Source organism: Dreissena polymorpha, chromosome 6, assembly GCF_020536995.1.
Source record: "Dreissena polymorpha isolate Duluth1 chromosome 6, UMN_Dpol_1.0, whole genome shotgun sequence".
NCBI classification, from domain to species: Eukaryota; Metazoa; Mollusca; class Bivalvia; order Myida; family Dreissenidae; genus Dreissena; species Dreissena polymorpha.
The window spans coordinates 85297497-85323931 of record NC_068360.1 but is presented as its reverse complement, the minus strand read 5'-3'; the positions used below and the strand labels follow the sequence as shown (position 1 = coordinate 85323931).

The window sequence follows — 26435 nt, the reverse complement described above, 5'->3', positions numbered from 1 at the left end:
CTCTTGTTAAACTAAGATTCGTTGGAAATGCTTTTGCTATGGGCTTTTGTGATATGAACAAAAAATGTTTACTCAGTATTCGTGCGTGGATTCCCCGGTTAAAAGAATAAAAAAGAACAGTTTATTTGCAACTTAAGCATGTACAGCTCATTGTCAAAAACAATGAAGCATTAATTTCAACATGAAAACACACAATCAGAATAACAACAACAACAAAACATAGAAAATAAAGGTGAAAGTTCAAACTTACAATTAAATATTTAATCATTATTTTACAAATATATGGATTACAGAGGTGCTGCTACAGAGTGGTACGAGGCTCTGACCAGCAACTTTAGTTCCAGTAAGAATGTGCGTACATGGTTTGCCCAGCACGTCCTCTTCTTACAGCCGGGAAGGTTCGCGGAGTATCTTCTGGAATGCCCCAGCTCTGAGGTAGGGATGAGTCGAGTCTTGAATCCCTTTACCTCTTAGAAGCAAAGTCAAAATGTCTATGTGAAAACAGCATAAAACCAGAACAGCCTGCGAGTAACTTGCAGTCGCTGTTCAGGTTTTATGCTGTTTGCTGCTCATCTGTATCTAAGGGTTGAAAATGAAGCCTTTAAAACTTGAATCTAGTAAGAAGGGTCTTTAATTAAATTTAACTTTCTGAGAGACTACAAATGGGTCAAAAAACATTTCTAAGTGGTTAAGGGTTAAATAAAATCAAGGCTTTATTTCTAACGCATCCAAACTACAAAATGTTGTATATTTACTAATAAACAATGTTAAAGTGTAAATAATTGTCTTAATTGGATTTGCAAGGAACCCAGAGCATGCTTTCTTTTTCACAATATTATGCGTTATAATTGCACACAGGTAGCCATGTAAATGTAGTTATTTGTTGCAACTATGATTCCTATACAATATGATTGAGTCGTGCTTTTATGATATTTTTCGTTTAAAGGAAGTCTCTTCTTAGAAAAAATCTAGTCTAAGCGGAAGGTGATGTCCCTGATTAGCCTGTGTGGACTTCACAGGCTAATCTAGGACGACACTTTATGCACATGCATTAAACACCCTTTTCACAAAGCGAGGCTACATTGTGTTTCCTTGTATTCATAGGTGCGCAATGCGTTTGGCAAGGTAGTGGTGTGTCTAGCTCACTTTTCTCTGAATGACGGACCATTCCCTACGCAGGCATTGCAGGGTGAGTATACTAGCTATCTCGTAAGACGGACCTCATCAGACAACTATTGAACATTGGAGTGTATTTATTTCAGTTTGAGTATATGCAGTTAACAGGGATATAAATAAGTCTGAGCCAATGAGCCCATATATATATGCTGGGCTATTTTGGTTTTGCAGAGAACTCTCATGTTCCATGGTCACAGAACATTAACTGTGAGTGTGGGAATATGTTGTCAAAATATAGTATACATCCCTGGAAACGTGATAAATTTAACAGATCCACAATAAGAAGAATTTCTTTCTTGATCTATTAAACATTTATTGACTTCTTTTTCACCTTCGGAATAGTATAAGTTTGAGTTTATCAAAATCCACCTGAAATCTGGAATAGTATTATTTTGATTATGAAAAAATGCACCTAAATTATCAAAAATAAAATAATGTTGATAATGCACAGTACTGACTGTATATTACACTGAAAGCAGTCAGTGAGACGGCATTTATCTAATACTGCATTTGTTGTGTCAATTCCTTTTCTAGGTGCTGTGGTCAGCATGAACCAAACTTTTAACATAAGCAACCAAAAATTGTAGCAGTGCTTAATTGATCTATAGCAACCGTGCTCTGTGAAAACAGGGTTTAATGTCTGTGCATTAAGTGTCATCCTGGTAAGCCTATGCAGTCCACAGAGGCTTATCAGTGACAATACTTTCTGCCTAAAGTGGTTTTTCGCTATGAATAGACTCCCTTCAAATAAACATTCCATAAAATTGGAAAATGTCGTCCCTGATTAAACTATGCAGATAAAAGACACCAATCTGGAATGACACTTAATTGACATGCATTAATCCCTGTTTTCCGATGTGGAGTTTGTATACAATGTTTTGTTACATCTAGGCACTGTTTGCTCTGCAGACTCCAATTCTACATGGTTGTATATACAATGTTCTATTTCTCTTCCAGGAGCTGTTTGCTCCTCAGACTCCAATCCCAATATTCTACATACAATATTTTATCTCTTCCAGTAGCTATTTGCTACACAGACCCCTATCCCAATGTTCTACATACAATGATTTATCCCTTACAGGAGCTGTTTGCTCCCCAGACCCTGCTGCTACCCTGAGTGACCACCTGCTGGTAGCCGTTCTGAACTTACTAAAGAAGGAGGTGTCTGAACACGGGCGCCACCTACAGCAGTACTTCCATCTCTTCCTCATGTACTCTAACCTTGGTGTACAGGAGGTGAGATTCTGATAAACTTAATTATCCCCCGCCATAGGCGGTGGGATATTGTTTTGGCGTTGTCCGTCCGTCCGGCACTTTTTTGTCTGGAGCCATATCTTGGAAGTGCTTTGGCGGATTTCATTGAAACTTGGTATGAGTATATATATGGATAAGAGGATGATGCACGCCAAACGGCATTGTACACCATCTGTTAATAACAGAGTTAAGGCCCTTTGTATCTTGAAAAATTATTTTGTGTCCAGAGCCATATCTTGGAAGTCCTTAGACAGATTTCATTGAAACTTGGTATGAGTATATATATGGATAAGAGGATGATGCACGCCAAATGGCATTGTACAGCATTGGATAATAAAGGAGTTATGGCCCTTTGTATCTTGAAAAATGCTTTTTTTGTGTGTCCGGAGCCATATCTTGGAAGTGCTTTGACGGATTTCATTCAAACTTGGTATGAGTATATATATATGAATAAAAGGATGATGCACGTTGGCGTTGTCCATCTGTCCAAAAAACTTTTGTGTCAAGAAGTATATTGGTGGGGGATATCAATTCAATGAATTTGCTTGTTTATCAGCTTTTTAGTTTGAGCCCATTTATTTCAAATTGACTTCTGGTAAAGCCAAAGGCCTAGTAGATATCATTTTGTGGTAATTTGCCTCCACTCAATAAGAAATTATTTCACCTAAAAATAGGTAGGAGGCAGGGATCATCGACTTCTTTCTTTCAAAATATATAGTTGCATGGTAAATTGTTCTAGAAACGTCACCTGCTGAAGTTGAACGTGCCCCAGCTGTTCATGATGGTAGCCCTTGACGACGGTCCAGGCCCACCAATCAAATACCAGTATGCGGAGTTCAGCAAGCTGTACTCGGTGGTCTCACAGCTGGTGCGCTGCTGTGATGTGTCCGCCAAGTGCACCTCCTCTGTGGTGAGTGGAAAGCAAACAACCATGAACTCTAAGACATTTTGCCATTTTTAAAAAGGACAACAATTTCTGAATTCACTGTGGGAAAAATTTCCCGACATATACTTTTGTTTATTTTAGGAGATCGTGATATGTTATTCTGAAATGATACTGCCTTATCATTAAGTGCTAATAGTGTTATTAGTATCTTAATGATGTATGTCCCTTCTCATTATAGCAGCAAATGGCCACCTTAGATTTACATGGGAACGTCAGATCAATCTTGAAATTCTCAGTTGGTAGAGTGAGCTCTTGTTTACAGTGATTATTATGATGTTTTAATTTGATGCTTTTTGGACGATCTGTCTTAGCTTCATTAATATATGAGCCGCGTTCTGGAAAAAGTGGGCATAATGCATGTGTGTGCAAGTGCAGTCAGCAGTGGGCATAATGCATGTGTGTGCAAGTGCAGTCAGCAATGGGCATAATGCATGTTTGTGCAAGTGCAATCAGCAGTGGGCATAATGCATGTGTGTGCAAGTGCAGTCAGCAGTGGGCATAATGCATGTGTGTGCAAGTGCAGTCAGCAAAGTGGGCATAATGCATGTGTGTGCAAGTGCAGTCAGCAGTGGGCATAATGCATGTGTGTGCAAGTGGGCATAATGCATGTGTGTGCAAGTGCAGTCAGCAATGGGCATAATGTATGTGTTTGCAAGTGCAGTCAGCAAAGTGGGCATAATGCATGTGTGTGCAAGTGCAGTCAGCAAGGTGGGCATAATGCATGTGTGTGCAAGTGCAGTCAGCAGTGGGCATAATGCATGTGTGTGCAAGTGCAGTCAGCAAAGTGGGCATAATGCATGTGTGTGCAAGTGCAGTCAGCAAAGTGGGCATAATGCATGTGTGTGCAAGTGCAGTCAGCAAAGTGGGCATAATGCATGTGTGTGCAAGTGCAGTCAGCAAAAGTGGGCATAATGCATGTGTTCGCAAGTGCAGTCAGCAAAGTGGGCATAATGCATGTGTGTGCAAGTGGGCATAATGCATGTGTGTGCAAGTGCAGTCAGCAAAGTGGGCATAATGCATGTGTGTGCAAGTGCAGTCAGCAGTGGGCAAAATGCATGTGTGTGCAAGTGCAGTCAGCAAAGTGGGCATAATGCATGTGTGTGCAAGTGCAGTCAGCAAGGTGGGCATAATGCATGTGTGTGCAAGTGCAGTCAGCAAAGTGGGCATAATGCATGTGTGTGCAAGTGGGCATAATGCATGTGTGTGCAAGTGCAGTCAGCAAAGTGGGCATAATGCATGTGTGTGCAAGTGCAGTCAGCAAAGTGGGCATAATGCATGTGTGTGCAAGTGCAGTCAGCAAAAGTGGGCATAATGCATGTGTTCGCAAGTGCAGTCAGCAAAGTGGGCATAATGCATGTGTGTGCAAGTGGGCATAATGCATGTGTGTGCAAGTGCAGTCAGCAAAGTGGGCATAATGCATGTGTGTGCAAGTGCAGTCAGCAGTGGGCAAAATGCATGTGTGTGCAAGTGCAGTCAGCAAAGTGGGCATAATGCATGTGTGTGCAAGTGCAGTCAGCAAGGTGGGCATAATGCATGTGTGTGCAAGTGCAGTCAGCAAAGTGGGCATAATGCATGTGTGTGCAAGTGGGCATAATGCATGTGTGTGCAAGTGCAGTCAGCAAAGTGGGCATAATGCATGTGTGTGCAAGTGCAGTCAGCAGTGGGCAAAATGCATGTGTGTGCAAGTGCAGTCAGCAAAGTGGGCATAATGCATGTGTGTGCAAGTGCAGTCAGCAAAGTGGGCATAATGCATGTGTGTGCAAGTGCAGTCAGCAAAGTGGGCATAATGCATGTGTGTGCAAGTGCAGTCAGCAAAAGTGGGCATAATGCATGTGTGTACAAGTGGGCATAATGCATGTGTGTACAAGTGCAGTCAGCAAAGTGGGCATAATGCATGTGTGTGCAAGTGCAGTCAGCAAAGTGGGCATAATGCATGTGTGTGCAAGTGCAGTCAGCAAAGTGGGCATAATGCATGTGTGTGCAAGTGCAGTCAGCAAAAGTGGGCATAATGCATGTGTGTACAAGTGGGCATAATGCATGTGTGTACAAGTGGGCATAATGCATGTGTGTACAAGTGGGCATAATGCATGTGTGTGCAAGTGGGCATAATGCATGTGTGTACAAGTGCAGTCAGCAATGGGCATAATGCATGTGTGTACAAGTGCAGTCAGCAATGGGCATAATGCATGTGTGTACAAGTGCAGTCAGCAATGGGCATAATGCATGTGTGTACAAGTGCAGTCAGCAATGGGCATAATGCATGTGTGTGCAAGTGCAGTCAGCAATGGGCATAATGCATGTGTGTACAAGTGCAGTCAGCAATGGGCATAATGCATGTGTGTGCAAGTGCAGTCAGCAGTGGGCATAATGCATGTGTGTACAAGTGCAGTCAGCAAAGTGGGCATAATGCATGTGTGTGCAAGTGGGCATAATGCATGTGTGTGCAAGTGCAGTCAGCAAAGTGGGCATAATGCATGTGTGTGCAAGTGCAGTCAGCAGTGGGCAAAATGCATGTGTGTGCAAGTGCAGTCAGCAAAGTGGGCATAATGCATGTGTGTGCAAGTGCAGTCAGCAGTGGGCATAATGCATGTGTGTACAAGTGCAGTCAGCAAAGTGGGCATAATGCATGTGTGTACAAGTGCAGTCAGCAAAGTGGGCATAATGCATGTGTGTACAAGTGCAGTCAGCAGTGGGCATAATGCATGTGTGTACAAGTGCAGTCAGCAAAGTGGGCATAATGCATGTGTGTACAAGTGCAGTCAGCAAAGGCTTAGCAGGACAACACTTTCCGCTTGTATGGAATTTTCTGTTAAAAGAAGGTCCTTTCTAAACAAAAATCCACTAAAGCGGAAAATATCGTGCCTTATAAGCCTGTGCGGACTGCAGTGGCTTATCTGGGGCAGCACTTTATTCACATGCATTTAGTTTAGTTTCCCAAGACAATAATTCTCAGTTGGTTAAGTGAGTTCTAGTTTACAGATTGTGATGATTTCTAAATGTGATGCTCATTTGATGCTGTATGCTTACGTGCCTAATGCTATCCCTGCCTCTGTCTTTCCCCCCACCCCTCTAGCCTGGCAAGGACCCCCTGGCGAACCCCTACGGAGACCAGATCCTAATGGAGATCCAGCCCCAGGTGGCGGAGATCCTAATTGCCCGCACCAGCTATGTGAAGAAACTACTAGAGGAGTGTAACACAACAGAGGACACCACAAGACTCCTGAGGGTATGTGGGGGTTAATAAGTGTTTCCAATATAAGTGAACTATGTCAGACAGTCTGATAAAATGTTTCTGACAATCATTTGAAAACCCTTCAATGATATTTTATGGAATTTTACAAGCCTGCAAGCCCTTCTTTAGTAAATTGTGTTCTAATGACAACTGAGTGCAAAAATAAAAATGTGCCCAGAAGTTAAAAAATTATGTGACTTAAAGTAAATTCATATTAAGGATTAAGGGCCATCATAGCCCTTGTGCATGTGCTATAATGTTCCCATTGCAGTTCTGTTGCTGGGAGAACCTGCACTTCAGGGACAACAATTTTGGCTTTGACTGGATTTTCCTTCACACAAAAAATTCATTAAAGCGGAAAGTGTTGTCCCTGATTAGCCTATGCAGTCTGCACAGGCTTATCTTGGACGCCGCTTTACGCACGTGCATTGAGCCCAGGTTTCATAAAACGAGGCTCATATCTATATGTATAATGTTCTCGTTTCAGTACTGTTGCTGGGAGAACCCCCACTTCTCCTCTACAGTGCTCAGTGAGCTGCTATGGCAGATAGCCTACTCGTACACGTACGAACTGCGGCCCTACCTCGACCTGCTGCTACAGATGCTGCTACTAGAGGACTCCTGGCAGAACCACCGCATACACAACGCTCTCAAAGGTACACTGTCATAATGAACCATCGCATACACAAGGCTCTCAAGGGTACGCTGTCATAATGAATGATTGCATACACAACGCTTTGAAAAGTAAGCAGAACCATTACATACACAACGCTCTCAAAGGTACACTGTCATAATGAATGATTGCATACACAACGCTTTGAAAGGTAAGCAGAACCATTGCATACACAACGCTCTCAAAGGTTTAATGAACCATCGCAAACTGAACAGGCTAATCTGGGACAACACTTTACAAACATGTATTAAGCTCACCCTTCCCAGAGCTCAGCTCCAATGTTTTCATGTTTATGTTGTATCTCAGGTATCCCAGATGACCGTGACGGCCTGTTGGACACCATACAAAGGTCAAAGAGTCACTACCAGAAGAGGGCCTACCAGTGCATCAAGATGATGGTCGCACTGTTCATGCAGTAAGTTCACAAGATATCTGTCATTGTATACAATGGGTGGCCAAGGCAGAATTTAAAATAAGCACAAATGAAATATTTTCTCTGTGTCTGGTAACAATATATTACAATTTGGGTTTGCTTTCATGGTTATACTGCAAATTTTGAAGACAGCAAAGGGGTGAAAGGTTTATGTGTTTAAGGGATGTCAATTCAATAGAGTAACTGTAATGTCTGTTTGCATCACTATTGCATTTTCAGAAAATTAAAACATGTTATGGCTTGAACTATCTGTTCAAGAAAGATGAATAATCTACAAATTAAATTTAAAGAAACATGTTAGTCTTATTCCATTTCATGTCTGAAAGTTTTATTTCATTTCCGTAATGAGTGCACAGTTTGTCCCCAGTGGTAAGCAGGCCTTGACACTAACTTTTTTGACAGGGTACCCGGAGGGAACCCTACTTTCAACTTTTGGTGGCCCTCACCCAAACTAGGGAGTCCTCTTGTTTCAACACACAGCTACTCTCGGCGTAAGGGCAAATAAGTACAAGAAGCATACTTAAAACATTTTTATTTCCTATATTCAATTCTGTTGCCATTTAAAGCAGACCCATTAAAAGCTCATAACCTTGTCTTGTAAACTTTTGATATCATGCATTTCATCAATATCATCAGCATCGTCATCCTTGTCATAATCATCTTCAGCATTGCCCTACGCCGCCACAACTTAGCGTTTCGGAAGTTCTTAATATAAACTTTTAAGAAATAAAAGGTAATTACGCGCATTCAGGGGTTTCACTGGCTCAACAAAACTTGTTGCAACTTTTTCGCGCCGTAAAAACTGTCGATTATTCCAACCTTATTAATAAGAACAACCATTTAAAGAAACCTTACTACATTAATGTCATTGCCTATATTATCACTTTAAAAAGTATATTTTATCACATAAAAAACAATAAGTACCTTCATTAGTCATACCTTCATAAATCTTGATAAGCTTTATTTGTATATAAATACCATTTTTTCAACTTGATAAACAACACAGATAACCAAAATAATTTAACAATGTTAACTTCAATGTATTAAACAATATGCTGCCTAAATGTTTCAAAATTAATTATTTAATCATAGAATCACACCAATTTACATCATTTGAAAGGGAAAAAGAAAAAGAAAACATCAGAAAGTAAATCATCTCACTTAATTTGTTAAACAGTTATATATGGTCATTTGGACATGTCATACATCAGCTTCTGTTGTTAAAACGTTTTCTGTTAGTGGTGGATGATTTCCAGGATCAATTAAATTATAATTGTTCACGCCTATTTCCTGACAGAAAGGCCCAGATAATTACCACCATCTATTCTAGTTGCCTGAAATAACATAAAGCATATTTTTTTTTAACTATCAACAACAAACAAACACATGCATGTCACTATCTTTAAATGTCCGAATTTTAACATATCCGAAATATAGTACACCAAGTTAACGATATACTTTTTATTTCAGAAATTGTTGGTATCTTAATCAAATTATATCCTTCCAAGGTCATTATAATAATGGAACTTTTAAACAAAAATGCTCACAAATACCTGTACAAAAAAGTGTATACCGGCATGTGTTTTTGTGGAGAAATTAAATGCTATGCCAGCCCGATCGCCTATGGTTTTGATTAAAGAAATAGCGGCTCTTATAATTATTATAATTACTGATCGTCGTGACAGTTTGTCCCAGTGTTACTTTTTTGGGGGCTCAATATCATGAAGGAGCCATAAATAATCCGATAATCCGATAATAACCCCCATAAAACTTGACAATAGCAGTAAAAACACCGTTTGTAACACTTACACACTTCAGTAATTTCAATATACTCTCTGCACTGTAGGTCGCTTACATCGTCGAAAATCAATATTTAATACTGACATACGCTGGCCGCTCATGCTCAGTCGCGTGCTTTCGATTCGCAGTACATTTTCGGATAAGATTTTACCAATTTTTTTTATACGCCGCTCTTTAAAAATTGGAGGCACTTTTAAAAATTCAAATGGTCAATCGAGACAAAGTGGTTCTATAAATTTAGGGTTCCCGGAGGACCACCCATCTTGAAAGAACTGGTGGTCCTCGCCGAAATCTGGGGGCCTCGGGTCCCCGGACCACCGTTAGTGTCGAGGCCTGGTAAGACACCAGTGTTCAGACCTGTTCACAACTTTTGTTGAGTTAAATGAAAAGACTGCAAAAGAAAAATAACAGTTTTCAGTAGTTGACCTCTTAATATGTGTCATGTTCTGAGAAAACTGGGCTTAATGCATGTGTGTAAAGTGTCGTCCCAGATTAGCCTGTGCAGACTTCACAGGCTAATCTGGGACGACACTTTACGCACATGCATTTTGCCCAATTTTTCACAGAACAAGACACATATTGTCCTTATCTCTTTCAGCTGCCCACCTGCCCAGCAGATGTTACAGAGCAACACTGATCTGAAGAGACGTTGGACCATGGCCGTAGAGTGGCTCAATGAAGAGCTGGAGAGGGTGAGAATTACCTCCCTTGAAATAAGAGAGGAATAATTGCCTCCCTTGCAATACAGGAGAAAAATTTACCACTTTTAAAATAAAGAAAAAAGAAATGACCTCCCTTGAAATAAGAGATGAATAATTGCCTCCCTTTCAATACAGGAGAAAGATTTACCACACTGAAAGTACAGGAGAAGAAATTACCTCCGTTAAAATAAATGAGACAGAATTACCTCCTTAAGAGAAAAAACGGCCTCCCTTGAAATACAAGGGAATGAATTATCTCCCTTGAAATACAAGAGAAAGAATTACTTCCATATAAAAACAAGATAAATATTTGCCTTTCTTGAAATGCAAGAAAAATACATTTAAGAAAAATGATAACATCTTGAAATACGAGAGAAAAAATTACCTTTCTTAAAAATTAGATAAAAATTAAATCAATGAAATGTTTATACTGATTAATAATGCATTTATCTTATGAACATGAGAGAGAGTTGCATCCATGGAATTTTGCAGACTGCTTTCTAATACACATGAAGATTTTGAAAATTACATCCCATGTCCTTTAAACTGATAATCATGAGAAAGTTATATCTTTGAAGTAATGCATTCTGCTTCCTGATAAACACATGGACTTTCCTTCCATTATGACATCCCTCAAGCTTTTAGCTGATAAACATGAACAAATGTTTCATCCTTGAAATGTTTTAGTATAAGTGTTCAAATGTTGTTAACTTTAAGTAATCATTGTTTTACTCTGAAATAACTTTTGTTGCAAAATTAGATGCAAATGTAATTATAATTATGTATGAATCCCTAAACTTTGTCTAGTGCTATGAGATCTGGTGTATCATGTGAGTCGTGTTCTGAGAAAACTGGGCATAATGCATGTGCATAAAGTGTAATCCCAGATTAGACTGTGCAGTCTTCACAGGCTAATCAGGGACGACACTTTCCGCTTTTATGGTATTTTTAGTTTCAAGGAAGTCCCTCCTTACCAAAAATCAAGTTTAGGTGGAAAGTGTCATCCCTGATTAGCCTGTGCGGACTGCACAGGCTAATCTGGGATTACACTTTACGCACATTCATTATGCCCAGTTTTTTCAGAACAAGGCTCATGTATTTGTGACATGGATATGTTTTCAGCGCCCCTATCCTAACAATGTGCAGTACACATACAACAACTGGTCCCCTCCTGCCCAGTCCAATGAGACCTCCAATGGGTAAGTGTGCACAGCTCGTATTCATTCAATAAGTGTGTGGTCGTATGATATATCACATGTGTCTTGTTCTGAGAAAATTGGGCATAATGCATGTGCGTAAAGTGTCGTCCCAGCTTAGTCTGTGCAGTCCGCTTAAACTAGATTTTCAGTAAAAAGGGCACAGGCTAATCTAGGACAACACTTTAGGCACATGCATTTTTCCCAATTATCACAGAACAAGACACATATAAGCTGTGCTCTGGGAAAAGGTGGCTTAATGCCTGTACATAATTAAAGTGTCATCCCAGAGTAGCATGTGCAGTCTGCACAAGCAAATCAGGTACGACACTTTCGTCCAAGACTGGATTTTTTTTGTTAAGAAACTTCCTTTAAACAAAAATTCCATGAATATAAGCCCGAAAGTGTTTTCCCGGATAAGCCTGCCCAGACTGCACAGGCTAATCTGGGATGACTCCTTACAGGCTTACACACATGCATTAAGCCCTGTTTTTGTAGAGCACAGCTCATATCAGTTTAGTCCAGCCTGTCTAGCAAACATTCTGCTTCATCTTTTATAAATGCTGTTGGGTGAATCCTTTATTTTATCCCAGCATCAGACGTGCATTGTGGAAATAAACCACTGTGGAATTAACTTTCCTCTATTTCGTCAGTGCTGAAATATAGCTGTCACGCGTGGCGGAGAATGGTCATATTACTCAGAATCAACTATAAAGTAATCATTTATAGTAAAATTGAATCGGATTCAACAAAACAAACAATTTGATACCAAGATGTAATATATTTTTAAAACATAATGCAACTCAAAAAGCAAAAAAAACATTATTTACAAATATTAAGTGCGCGTACTCGTGACGTCATTATTAACACGTCATACGACGCAATGCATGTTCTTTCACGCTAAAGCTGCAGTTGTTAAGTGTTTTTTTTCCATTATTTCTTAAAAATCGGGGATGTAGAGGAATGATAAACAGAAAAACAGGATAGTTACTGATCTTTTTGTAATGTATTAGGCTCGGCATGATTAAAATAATAAAACAATGTTTGCTTAAAATAACTTTGGGATTTTCCGTGTAGTTCGATTTTCCTATTCTATTTTTAAAGAAATAATTTATGACTAAGACAATTGATGGGATAAATCGAATACTAGGTCGGTGCCGAATAAAGCAAAGTAAATTTTTCTCGGCACGAAAATCTTAACCACTCGCCAAGGCTCGTGGTTCAGATTTTCTAAGCCTCGCAAAATAAACTTTGCTTTATTCGGCACCGACCTAGTATTCTCTATTTCTACCGGTAAACATGGTTATCCGGTATTTACCCAATTACGCAAATTTAATCGTCTTTTGCCCTCAGGCATGCATCTGTCAGGTTTTATTACCTTAATCCAGTTGTAAAAATCCATCATCAAAGTGTCACAAGATAAACGATAAAAGGGCCCAAGTCTGTAGAATAGCGCGGTAAAATACACTGTCCAAAAATTAATAGACATTAATTATGGACAAAAACCCGTATGTCCAAAAATTAAGATCCTGAAAAATAAATATTTTTGCTAAAAAGGAGTATCTGAAAACTAAGAGTTATTACGGTAAGCTTCATGAACTTTCATTAGAGAAAATTCTCCTTTTTAAACACATTGAATTATTCAACCTCCATAACAGTTTGAGTTTGAGAGCGGGTATAATCGATCAACCTGGTTGGTCAGTCTGTTTAAATGTTATATGGGATTTCATTGAAACTTCAAATATGTCCTCAGAATAAAGTGTAGTCTGTTCAGGTTTTATGCTGCTTTGCTGTTCATTGGTATCTTAGGGTTGTAAATGATGCCTTTAAAACATGAATCTTGAAACAGGCCAAAGGAGCATATGAGTTGTGCTCTGAAAAATGGGGTTAAATGCTTGTGTGGAAAGTGTCATCCCATATAACCATATAAGTGTGGAAAGTGTCATCCCATATAACCATAAAAGTGTGGAAAGTGTCATCCCATATAACCATATAAGTGTGGAAAGTGTCATCCCATATAACCATATAAGTGTGGAAAGTGTCATCCCATATAACCATATAAGTGTGGAAAGTGTCATCCCATATAACCATATAAGTGTGGAAAGTGTCATCCCATATAACCATATAAGTGTGGAAAGTGTCATCCCATATAACCATATAAGTGTGGAAAGTGTCATCCCATATAACCATATAAGTGTGGAAAGTGTCATCCCATATAACCATATAAGTGTGGAAAGTGTCATCCCATATAACCATATAAGTGTGGAAAGTGTCATCCCATATAACCATATAAGTGTGGAAAGTGTCATCCCATATAACCATATAAGTGTGGAAAGAGTCATCCCATATAACCATATAAGTGTGGAAAGTGTCATCCCATATAACCATATAAGTGTGGAAAGTGTCATCCCATATAACCATATAAGTGTGGAAAGTGTCATCCCATATAACCATATAAGTGTGGAAAGTGTCATCCCATATAACCATATAAGTGTGGAAAGTGTCATCCCATATAACCATATAGGTGTGGAAAGTGTCATCACATATAACCATATAAGTGTGTAAGGTGTCATCCCATATAACCATATAAGTGTGGAAAGTGTCATCCCATATAACCATATAAGTGTGGAAAGTGTCATCCCATATAACCATATAAGTGTGGAAAGTGTCATCCCATATAACCATATAAGTGTGGAAAGTGTCATCCCATATAACCATATAAGTGTGGAAAGAGTCATCCCATATAACCATATAAGTGTGGAAAGTGTCATCCCATATAACCATATAAGTGTGGAAAGTGTCATCCCATATAACCATATAAGTGTGGAAAGTGTCATCCCATATAACCATATAAGTGTGGAAAGTGTCATCCCATATAACCATATAAGTGTGGAAAGTGTCATCCCATATAACCATATAAGTGTGGAAAGTGTCATCCCATATAACCATATAAGTGTGGAAAGAGTCATCCCATATAACCATATAAGTGTGGAAAGTGTCATCCCATATAACCATATAAGTGTGGAAAGTGTCATCCCATATAACCATATAAGTGTGGAAAGTGTCATCCCATATAACCATATAAGTGTGGAAAGTGTCATCCCATATAACCATATAAGTGTGGAAAGTGTCATCCCATATAACCATATAAGTGTGGAAAGTGTCATCCCATATAACCATATAAGTGTGGAAAGAGTCATCCCATATAACCATATAAGTGTGGAAAGTGTCATCCCATATTAGCCTTTGCAACTTCTAATCAGGTACAAAACTTTCTGTCTTAACTGGATTTTTGCTAAGAAGAACTTTATTTAAACAAATAAAGGTGGAAAGTGTCATCCCTTATTAGCCTGAACGGACTGCACTGACTTGGGATGAACTTTACACACAAGCATTAAACCCCCTTTTCACAGGGCAAGGCTAATATAGAAGCTGTATAGGGTTAATAATCCCCTCTCTCCTTATAGGTACTTCCTGGAGCGTTCACAGAGTGCACGTGTCACGCTGGCCAAGGCCATAGAGCTGTGTCCCGACCCTGATGAGGAGGAGGGGGAGGAGTTAACAGACGACCAGGAGCCAGGCGGGCACCATGACGACCCCCAGGGGTCAGCTGGAGGTCAGGAGGGAGAGACCCAGGGGGGCGGGGCTGCAGAGGAGGGGCAGGGGTTAACACAGGGCCTGACCCCTGGTACTGCCAAACTGGTGCAGAACAACCAGGTATGTAAGAGTGTAAGGATCTCTGACAGTTAGGGGAATATACAGGGTCTCAAGCATTTGTGGGGGCTATTCACTATTCATTCAGCTGTGTAGAAGAAAAATTTTACTTAATGCATGTGCGTTAAGTGTTGTCCAAGATTAGACTATGCAGTCTGCAGTCAGGGAGGACTCTTTGCTGTTATGGAATTTTTTCTTTAAAAGGAAATCTGAAGTCTCTTCTTAATGAAAATCCAGTTAAGGCAGAAGGTGTTGTCCTTGATAAGCCTGTGCAGACTACACAGACTAATCTGGAATGACACCTTATGCTCATGCAATAAGCTCAGTTTTCCCAGAATGAGGCTCATATAGGGGCAGAAACAGTTGTGAGGGCTATTATTTAATAATTTATAAATAATTATTAATATGGGATACGGTACTAAAAGGACATCACAGGGTGTTGAGACCAAATCAGCCGGGTGTAGCGACCTGCTAGTATGCTAGCAATTTTTCTTGAGTTGGCTGATAAAATGTATTTGAGATGATTATGTTACTGGCCTTACAAGTTACAGTCAGTACATTTTCCTCATATCCATATGAGCATTGCTCTGTGAAAAGGGGGTTTAATGCATGTGCGTAAGTTGTCGTTCCAGATTATTCGGTGCAGTCCACACAGGCTAATCAGGGACGACATTTTCTGCCTTAACTGCATGTTTGCTAAGAAAAGACTTTATTTCCACGAAAAATATCATAAAAGCGGAAAGTGAAGTCCCTCATTATCGTGTGCAGACAGTCTAATCTGGAAAGACACTACGCACATGCATTAAACAGAGCTAGGTCTAATCTGGAAAGACACTACGCACATGCATTAAACAGAGCTAGGTCTAATCTGGAAAGACACTACGCACATGCATTAAACAGAGCTAGGTCTAATCTGGAAAGACACTACTCACATGCATTAAACAGAGCTAGGTCTAATCTGGAAAGACACTACGCACATGCATTAAACAGAGCTAGGTCTAATCTGGAAAGACACTACGCACATGCATTAAACAGAGCTAGGTCTAATCTGGAAAGACACTACGCACATGCATTAAACAGAGCTAGGTCTAATCTGGAAAGACACTACTCACATGCATTAAACAGAGCTAGGTCTAATCTGGAAAGACACTACGCACATGCATTAAACAGAGCTAGGTCTAATCTGGAAAGACACTACTCACATGCATTAAACAGAGCTAGGTCTAATCTGGAAAGACACTACGCACATGCATTAAACAGAGCTAGGTCTAATCTGGAAAGACACTACGCACATGCATTAAACAGAGCTAGGTCTAATCTGGAAAGACACTACGCACATGCATTAAACAGAGCTAGGTCTAATCTGGAAAGACACTACGCACATGCATTAAACAGAGCTAGGTCTAATCTGGAAAGACACTACGCACATGCATTGAACAAAGCTAGGTCTAATCTGGAAAGACACCACTCACATGCATTAAACAGAGCTAGGTCTAATCTGGAAAGACACTACGCACATGCATTAAACAGAGCTAGGTCTAATCTGGAAAGACACTACTCACATGCATTAAACAGAGCTAGGTCTAATCTGGAAAGACACTACGCACATGCATTAAACAGAGCTAGGTCTAATCTGGAAAGACACTACGCACATGCATTAAACAGAGCTAGGTCTAATCTGGAAAGACACTACTCACATGCATTAAACAGAGCTAGGTCTAATCTAGAAAGACACTACGCACATGCATTAAACAGAGCTAGGCCTAATCTGGAAAGACACTACGCACATGTATTAAACATAGCTAGGTCTAATCTGGAAAGACACTACGCACATGCATTAAACAGAGCTAGGTCTAATCTAGAAAGACACTACGCACATGCATTAAACAGAGCTAGGTCTAATTTGGAAAGACACTACGCACATGCATTGAACAGAGCTAGGTCTAATCTGGAAAGACACTACTCACATGCATTGAACAGAGCTAGGTCTAAACTGGAAAGACACTACGCACATGCATTAAACAGAGCTAGGTCTAATCTGGAAAGACACTACGCACATGCATTAAACAGAGCTAGGTCTAATCTGGAAAGACACTACGCACATGCATTAAACAGAGCTAGGTCTAATCTGGAAAGACACTACTCACATGCATTAAACAGAGCTAGGTCTAATCTAGAAAGACACTACGCACATGCATTAAACAGAGCTAGGCCTAATCTGGAAAGACACTACGCACATGTATTAAACATAGCTAGGTCTAATCTGGAAAGACACTACGCACATGCATTAAACAGAGCTAGGTCTAATCTAGAAAGACACTACGCACATGCATTAAACAGAGCTAGGTCTAATTTGGAAAGACACTACGCACATGCATTGAACAGAGCTAGGTCTAATCTGGAAAGACACTACTCACATGCATTGAACAGAGCTAGGTCTAAACTGGAAAGACACTACGCACATGCATTAAACAGAGCTAGGTCTAATCTGGAAAGACACTACGCACATGCATTAAACAGAGCTAGGTCTAATCTGGAAAGACACTACGCACATGCATTAAACAGAGCTAGGTCTAATCTGGAAAGACACTACGCACATGAATTAAACAGAGCTAGGCCTAATCTGGAAAGACACTACGCACATGCATTAAACAGAGCTAGGTCTAATCTGGAAAGACACTACTCACATGCATTGAACAGAGCTAGGTCTAATCTGGAAAGACACTACTCACATGCATTGAACAGAGCTAGGTCTAATCTAGAAAGACACTACGCACATGCATTAAACAGAGCTAGGTCTAATCTGGAAAGACACTACGCACATGCATTAAACAGAGCTAGGTCTAATCTGGAAAGACACTACTCACATGCATTGAACAGAGCTAGGTCTAATCTTGAAAGACACTACTCACATGCATTGAACAGAGCTAGGTCTAATCTGGAAAGACACTACTCACATGCATTGAACAGAGCTAGGTCTAATCTGGAAAGACACTACGCACATGCATTGAACAGAGCTAGGCCTAATCTGGAAAGACACTATGCACATGCATTAAACAGAGCTAGGTCTAATCTGGAAAGACACTACTCACATGCATTGAACAGAGCTAGGTCTAATCTGGAAAGACACTACTCACATGCATTGAACAGAGCTAGGTCTAATCTGGAAAGACACTACGCACATGCATTAAACAGAGCTAGGTCTAATCTGGAAAGACACTATGCACATGCATTGAACAGAGCTAGGCCTAATCTGGAAGACACTACTCACATGCATTAAACAGAGCTAGGTCTAATCTAGAAAGACACTACGCACATGCATTGAACAGAGCTAGGTCTAATCTAGAAAGACACTACTCACATGCATTAAACAGAGCTAGGTCTAATCTGGAAAGACACTACGCACATGCATTGAACAGAGCTAGGCCTAATCTGGAAAGACACTACTCACATGCATTAAACAGAGCTAGGTCTAATCTAGAAAGACACTACTCACATGCATTGAACAGAGCTAGGTCTAATCTAGAAAGACACTACGCACATGCATTGAACAGAGCTAGGCCTAATCTGGAAAGACACTACGCACATGCATTAAACAGAGCTAGGTCTAATCTGGAAAGACACTACTCACATGCATTGAACAGAGCTAGGTCTAATCTGGAAAGACACTACTCACATGCATTTAACAGAGTTAGGTCTTATCTGGAAAGACACTACGCACATGCATTAAACAGAGCTAGGTCTAATCTGGAAAGACACTACTGACATGCATTGAACAGAGCTAGGTCTAATCTGGAAAGACACTACGCACATGCATTAAGCAGAGCTAGGTCTAATCTGGAAAGACACTACGCACATGCATTAAACAGAGCTAGGTCTAATCTGGAAAGACACTACGCACATGCATTAAACAGAGCTAGGTCTAATCTGGAAAGACACTACGCACATGCATTAAACAGAGCTAGGTCTTATCTGGAAAGACACTACGCACATGCATTAAACAGAGCTAGGGCTATATTTTTGAACCTCGTTTATACAGCACAGTGTGTAGGTCTTCGATAAATCAAAACATTTTTCCTAGTGTCCTTAATCTACTGATGTCTCAATTATAGTTGCACTAACTAAGGTTTTACTTTATTTAAGAGTGCCATATTGTCGCTGTCGTTCTCAAACCTCGTAGCTACAAAATGCCAACTTTTCAGGAGAGAGAAAAAACCGTTTCATTTTTTTATAACGATGTTTTAGAAATGAAATTCTGTAAAAATACCAAACAAATGAAGCTGCAAAATACGGTATAAGCCATAGACGCGTAAGTCATACTGATAAGTCATACTGACAGTGAGACATGGTAGCTACGATATTTTGTCACCACAGTTTTGTCATTTTTATGAGGTACGACAATTCGTCCTGATAGGAAACCTCGTAGTTGCAAATAAATTTTATTATAAAAACGTTTTTGTCAAATTTGTCCAAACGAAACGACGTACCTATAGGTGAAATGGCGTCGCTACGACTTTTCGCGGGGAAAAAAGCCAACAATCATTCTACAACATTTTGTCACGTGGCTTTTTCAAGGGCTCTGTTTGGCGTAGAGCTACGAGATATAGCACAAAACACGCGCCAGACTTAATATATTCGGAAAAGACGAAAAAAATATTTTGAAAATTTTTGAGCTACGAGGTTTGAGAACGACAGCGACGATATATTTGTTTACCCCAACAAAGTTTGAAGGGTCTATACTGGAGTCACTTTGTAAGTTTTTCAGTAGGTCAGTTTGTCTGCATACAATGCTATAAGTTTGTGGAATAAACAACTTTCAAATTGTTCAAGCGATTAAATTAAAATTCACATATATCACAACCATGAAGTCCAAGACACTGTTCATCCCCTCCCAAATCATCCATGCATTTCTTAGTTATATGCCCTTTAAACATATCTGAAAATGGTCACATTTGTAACAAAGCTTTTGTTAGTTGCTTCACTAAACATTTTATTTGAAATGTTCGGGAAAATGTACATTCAGATATGTAGTATGCAAATTCAGTATCACAATTTAATACTTCTTGGTGCAGTTGACGCTAGAGAAGCAGGCGCCTGTAACCCCTAACAACCAGATCAACAACCCCCTGACAACCAATACTACCCCGCTCATGGTGGGGAGTGTGAGCACCTCATCCAGTACTGAGCCCGTCCCATCCACTGTACAGCAGTCTGAAACACCGGGGGAGGTACCCAGGATAGATACGAAGGTAGAACTACTTTCAACCTAGTAATTTCAAAGGCTTTGTGGATATTGTGTCCGCCTAGCGACCAGGGTTCATGAGTTTGATTCCAACTCTGGGCACATTCTTTACATCTCTCAAAAGACACAAAGTGCTGGTTCTACCCAGGAAACTGACTCGGGAAGTTATCAATAAGCCTTAGGCTTTTGTTGCAACGGAGCTTAAATAAATAGATATAAAAAGTTATTTTAGCATGAGTACATAAAAAGCTATTTCTGATGGAGATACATTGTAGTCTGTTTTTACTTAGAAGAAACAGTAGATTATGCCAGTGTCTATTAACCCTTTTCCCACTCAGAAGCAAAGTGAAAATGGCTTTTGCAACCAGCATAAAACCAGAACAGCCTGCGAGGATCTCGTAGTCTGTTCAGGTTTTATGCTGTTTGCTGCTCATCAGTATCTAGTAGTAAAGGGTAAAAAGATGTGGAGCATTCTCTCTGATTGAGTAATAGGATGTTTGAGTGCCAGGTTGGACAATATAGTAATGCGATCTGTATATGGTAGAACCACATGGGTCTGTATTCTTATAGTTTAAGAAGGAAATGTTGAATTTTATCATAAAAAATATAGTTTTCATTTTGAACTAGTAAAATCATAAATTTGTTGCGAATTTTCACATACTGCCGGCTAGCTCATTTGGTATAGTGTTGCACTACAATTCTAAGGATAGGGGGTTGTATCACCTGCCCAGTCACATAACTTATGTGAGGGTAAGTCAGTAAATCCTTTCTATAGCCATTCTCCCCTGACATCTAAGTCAAGTAAAACAGTGGTAAGTTACTCTATTAGAGTCGTGCTCTGAGAAAACTGGGCATAATGCATGTGCGTAGTGTCGTCCCAGATTAGCCTGTGCAGTCTGCACAGGCTAATCAGGGACGCCACTTTCCGACTAAATTGGATTTTTTTTAAAAAGAAACTTCATTTAAATGAAAAATGTCTTAAAACGGAAAGTGTGGTCCCTGATTAGCCTGTGCAGACTGCACAGGCTAATCTGGGACGACACTTTACGCACAAGCATTAAGCCCAGTTTTCTCAGAACGTGGCTCATATTATAAGTCAGTATGTGCACTTTGTACTGGTAATCGGCTAACTCAGACAAAGTGAGAGTCGGTTAATGGACTGTTAAGTTATGACCGAAACACTGTTGAAAATAGCACAAAATCCAGCTCAAACATTAGATCGCTGCGTAAATAGGGTTTAATGCATGTGCGTGAAGTGTCAACCAGATAAGCTTTTGTCACTTTCCGCTTTTCTGGAATTTTTTGTTAAGAAGAAGTCAATTCTAAATTAAAATCCAGTATAGCCTTTAGGCGGAGAATGTCAGAAGGCACAGGCTTATCTGGGTCACACTCATGCCTTAGGCTCCTTTTTCTCAGATCCATGTTCTTTTTTTTTGTTAATAAGTCCACAGAGGAGGTGAAAGCTGAGGAACAAACATCCCCACAGGAAACCAGTGGTACGCCTGGCAAGTCGGGTACCAAGGACAAAGGGAAGCAAGTCTGAGATAGAGTTATTGCCCTTGAATTGGAAAAGCAACATGGGAGAAATAGTCAAGAAGACATTGGAGAGATGTGTAGCCGTTCAGCCATGGTTTGAAAGTGGAATTGGTTGGCTACAGTGTTAAAACAGTTATATATTTTACAAATATGATGTGTATAGTATTATAGCTTATGTGTATCTCTGCGTGTTTAAACACGTGGAGGTTTCATTTTGACTTTGTTATCCAAAAGCGATTTATTCTGCAACATGTAAATACATGCAGTGCAGACTGGCAGGACACCTGTCATTTGTTGTTTCTGTTGCTTGTTTTGCTTCGCTTTGTCAATGTTTGAATTATATGAATTGTTAAACTTGTGTTTTTAACTTTGGTGCATGTTGGAATGAAGTTTAATGCATTTGTTACTCAGTTGATATTGTTGTTAGAGAGGGCACCTTTCATTGAGACTTTATCAACATTTACATTATTACTGGAGGAAGTCAGTGGAAAACATTGCATAATTGATTAAATACTGGGTATGCACTTTGTTTTGTTTAGCAATGTTTTAAATTGTTTAAAATCCATGGAAGGAAAGTCATTTGTAGAACATGCTCACGTCAGTATGGAGACATTATTTAAAGTAATATAAATCCAGTGATATACATTGAGGTTTGAGAGTAAACCAGGTGCATCAGATATAGAAATGTATGTATATACAACAGCTTCATATTGAGTCATATACGAGTCGCGCTTTGGCAAAAGCTGGTTTAATGCATGTGCATAAAATGTCAGCCCAGATTAGTCATTTCTGCTTTTATAATTTCTTTTAACAAAAGTCTCCTAGCAAAAATCTAGTTTAGGCGGAAAGTGTCCTCCCTGATTAGCCTGTGCAGATTGCACAGGCTAATTTGGAAGGTCGCTTTACGCTAATGCATTAAACCCCTTTTGGCATATAGTTTTATTCACTAGCCAACAGGCCTTGATTTTTCTGAATTCTTAGGCCTGTTTTAACAGGATTAGCTAAAAATTGAATTTTAAAAATATTTTAAGCTTCAAAGGAGACATTTATTAAAAATGGTTGACATACATTCTAGTTTGTACAAGATCATCAACTTTCTGTACAGTAATATGAATCAATTAAATAAACTACTTGGGCCAGTTATTCCGATAGCATGCTGAAATTTTTTAAAGAAATTTCGCGCAGGTGTGTAGCATTTGTTGTATCACAGAATTACATGTTTACTTGTTACATTGAGAAGTGAAGCAAGTCTATAAGAACAATTGTTGCCGAGACGTGTTTTTTTCTTTGTTTTCGAGAGCTTCATACATTTGCTAATTATATGTCCATACAGCATGATCTACACTGTTTATACATGTATTCTGTAATTTACTTGTCTTAGCAAATGCTACATGGCATGTAATTTATACTCGAATATGTTTCTTAAAATGGATTTCAGCACAATGTTTCTTGTTTCTACTGTTTATTAGTTTGCTTTCAAATGCAGAGTGTACATTTCTTGTGTGAACGTATTTCTACAATATCTTTGTACATATTATTGATTATTTATCAAGCTCTTAAAACACATCTGAGCTTTTGTTAAAGATTATTCATGCCTGTTTCCTACACTTAGTATATGTTGTTGTTTGTATTGTTGAATTCTTTACTGGGCACACTTTGTCATATATAATGCCTTTTATGCAGAGTTCAATTCTGTTTCTTTCTGTATGGTATCTAAACAAAAATATCGCAAGTTCTTGGATTAATTGAACAAAATTAAAGTGCGTAATGTATAACTGTTAGATTTCAAAAATGCTAGTCATTCTTTTATATTTGAGCATCCATTTGACCATTTTTAACTGAAAAAACATGTGTGATTATTGTGAAGTATGTCTAGTTAAAAAGTCATATTCAGTATTCGTCATTCGTTGGATTCAACCATTTCCTTACATTGAGCATAGAGTGAATGTTATGAATGACTCGTGCTTTACTTGTGAATGTATCCAGCATTTTACGTAAATAAGAACTTGCCAGCTTGTGTTTAATCACATTCCCTGCTTTTGTTGATGGAATATTTCCATTCATGGAATATCACAAACTGTACTACAGACTCTTTTGTTTAAGATGTGTTAAAACCTTTTAAATGCACGATATATGTAACGAGATTTCCTAAAAATAACAACTTATTTTGAAGACAATGAGTCACCCAGTCCCTGCTGATGTGATGTACATATTGTAAGTAGTTGGAGTGCACGACTTGAAATACATCAGCAGGCCTTAGCCGTGTTGCATTGTCCGTATACTTGAAACTTGTTCCAGACACTTGTTCTTTAGTGGTTTTGTGCCCTCTTAAATACTATCACCACGTTAGGATCTTTGATCTTTGGTTGTTTAAAAACTGTATACAATATCTTGCAACTTGTACTTTCTATTAATAAATAAAAGTTATTGATCAGCATACCAGCATACATAATTGAAGTTGAAGATCCATGGTTTCTATTCACCTCGATACGACCTTTTTGTCACTGTATATGATTTAATTCCATGTAAGTTGCGTAATGTACTAAGTTGCAGACCCATATTGCAAAGCAGTCGTGAAATCTGGTGACAGGACCCATATTGCAAAGTGCTCATGAAATCTGGTGACATGACCCATATTTCAAAGGGTTTGTGAAATCTGGTGACAGGACCCATATTTCAAAGGGGTCATGAAATCTTGTGACAGGACCCATATTTCAAAGTGATCAGGATATTTGGTGACAGGACCCATATTGCAAAGCGGTCATAAAATAGGGTGACAGGAGTTCGAGAATGGATTACCTTGTGAGTATTGACCGTAGCTGAATCCTCTGACTCGGTGTTCTGTGAACACACTCTGTCATACTCTCTAGGACATGTTTATAATGCTGCCCATACAAGCTGTGTCGTGGCTTGAAAGCATGAATGGATATATGTACAAGAAGGACTATAAAAGTCACTATAGCTCTTAAGGGATGTCACTCTGTGGTTGATTCGTATACGTCTGTTTGATAGAAGAAATTTGTGATTGTTTGATACTTGTTGTTGCTTGATTTGTGATGTTTTATTAGCTGAAGGACTAAATTATTTTATAATGATTAAACTTTTCACAAAATCCCTGGTGAGTGGTGGTGTTGTTTGGTTTACTTTATTGATAGTTAAACCTCGGTTGCCCTTTCAGTTTTGCGTGCATTACATACAGAAATTGTTTCATTGAAAGGGATCATGGCCTTTTCTAGACATAACTTCTCCGGGTGTACATTCCGGCCGGGCTAGTCCTGGTGGTACAGGTCGGTATGGGTAGGGTGAATGGTTTTGATTTAGCTTAAGCGCAATATTAAGGGGGTTCTGCAATTTGTATTCCCCACCCTTTTTAAAATGTGGCACTCTTCCATTGTTATGCCCCATCCTATTAAAAAGAGTCGTATCTTGTCACTTTTTCATTTATATATGTTCGCATTAAAACAGGCACATATAATATGTTTTATTGGCTATTTATGATTTTATAGATTAACATACATAATTACTTGATGCTAGCATCAAATTATTTTTTAGCTTATCTATTTTTTGAAAAAAAAGATATGAGCTATTGTCATCACCTTGGCGTCTACGTCGGCGTCCGGTTAAGTTTTGCGTTTAGGTTCACTTTTCTCATAAAGTATCAATGATATTGCAATCAAACTTGGTACACTTACTTACTATCATGAGGGGACTGGGCAGGCAAAGTTAGATAACTCTAGCGTGCATTTTGACAGAATTATGTGCCCTTTTTATACTTAGAAAATTGAAAATTTTGGTTAAGTTTTGTGTTTAGGTCCATTTTATTCCTTAAGTATCAAAGCTATTGCTTTCATACTTGCAATACTTACTATCATAAGGGGACTGTGCAGGCAAAGTTATGTAACTCTGACTGGTATTTCAACAGAATTATGTGCCCTTTTTATAGCTTGAAAATTTGGTTAAGTTTTGTGTTTTGGTCCACTTTATTCCTAAAGTATCAAAGCTATTGCTTTCATACTTGCAACACTTACTAACTATCATAAGGGGACTGTGCAGGCAAAGTTATGTATCTCTGACTGGCATTTTGACGGAATGATGGGCCCTTTATACTTAGAAAATTTGGTTAAGTTTTGTGTTTTGGTCCACTTTACCCCTAAAGTATCATAGATATTGCTTTAATACTTGAAACACTCGCAAACTATCATAAGGGGACAGTAAAGGACAAATTGCATAACTCTGGTTGTCATTTTTACGGACTTATGGCACTTTTTAGCTCACCTGAGCACAACGTGCTCATGGTGAGCTTTTGTGATCGCTTTTTGTCCGTTGTGTGGCGTCAACATTTGCCTTGTTAACTCTCTAGAGGCCACATTTATTGTCAAATCTTCATGAAATTTGGTCAGAAGATTGGTTTCAATGATATCTTGGATGAGTTTGAAAATAGTTACGTTTGCTTGAAAAACATATCTGCCAAGGGGCGGGTCATTTTTCCTTATATGGCTTTAGTAAAATCTTGTTAACACTCTAGAAGCCAC

General features: G+C 39.1%; 1 protein-coding gene across 1 annotated transcript in view; it reads left to right on the top strand.

Moving 5' to 3' along the window:
* LOC127833288 (probable ubiquitin carboxyl-terminal hydrolase FAF-X) overlaps positions 1–25017 on the top strand; it is a 101439-nt gene extending 76422 nt beyond the window's left edge. The window contains exons 50-61 of the mRNA XM_052358461.1: positions 294–435; positions 1105–1189; positions 2258–2412; positions 3170–3340; positions 6450–6602; positions 7096–7264; positions 7588–7696; positions 10113–10206; positions 11338–11414; positions 14879–15128; positions 20198–20374; positions 21812–25017. Coding sequence (XP_052214421.1) covers positions 294–435; positions 1105–1189; positions 2258–2412; positions 3170–3340; positions 6450–6602; positions 7096–7264; positions 7588–7696; positions 10113–10206; positions 11338–11414; positions 14879–15128; positions 20198–20374; positions 21812–21910 — 1681 coding nt within the window. The 3' untranslated portion in view covers positions 21911–25017. The remainder of the gene's footprint in view (positions 1–293; positions 436–1104; positions 1190–2257; positions 2413–3169; positions 3341–6449; positions 6603–7095; positions 7265–7587; positions 7697–10112; positions 10207–11337; positions 11415–14878; positions 15129–20197; positions 20375–21811) is intronic.
* The last annotated feature ends 1418 nt before the right edge of the window (positions 25018–26435 follow it).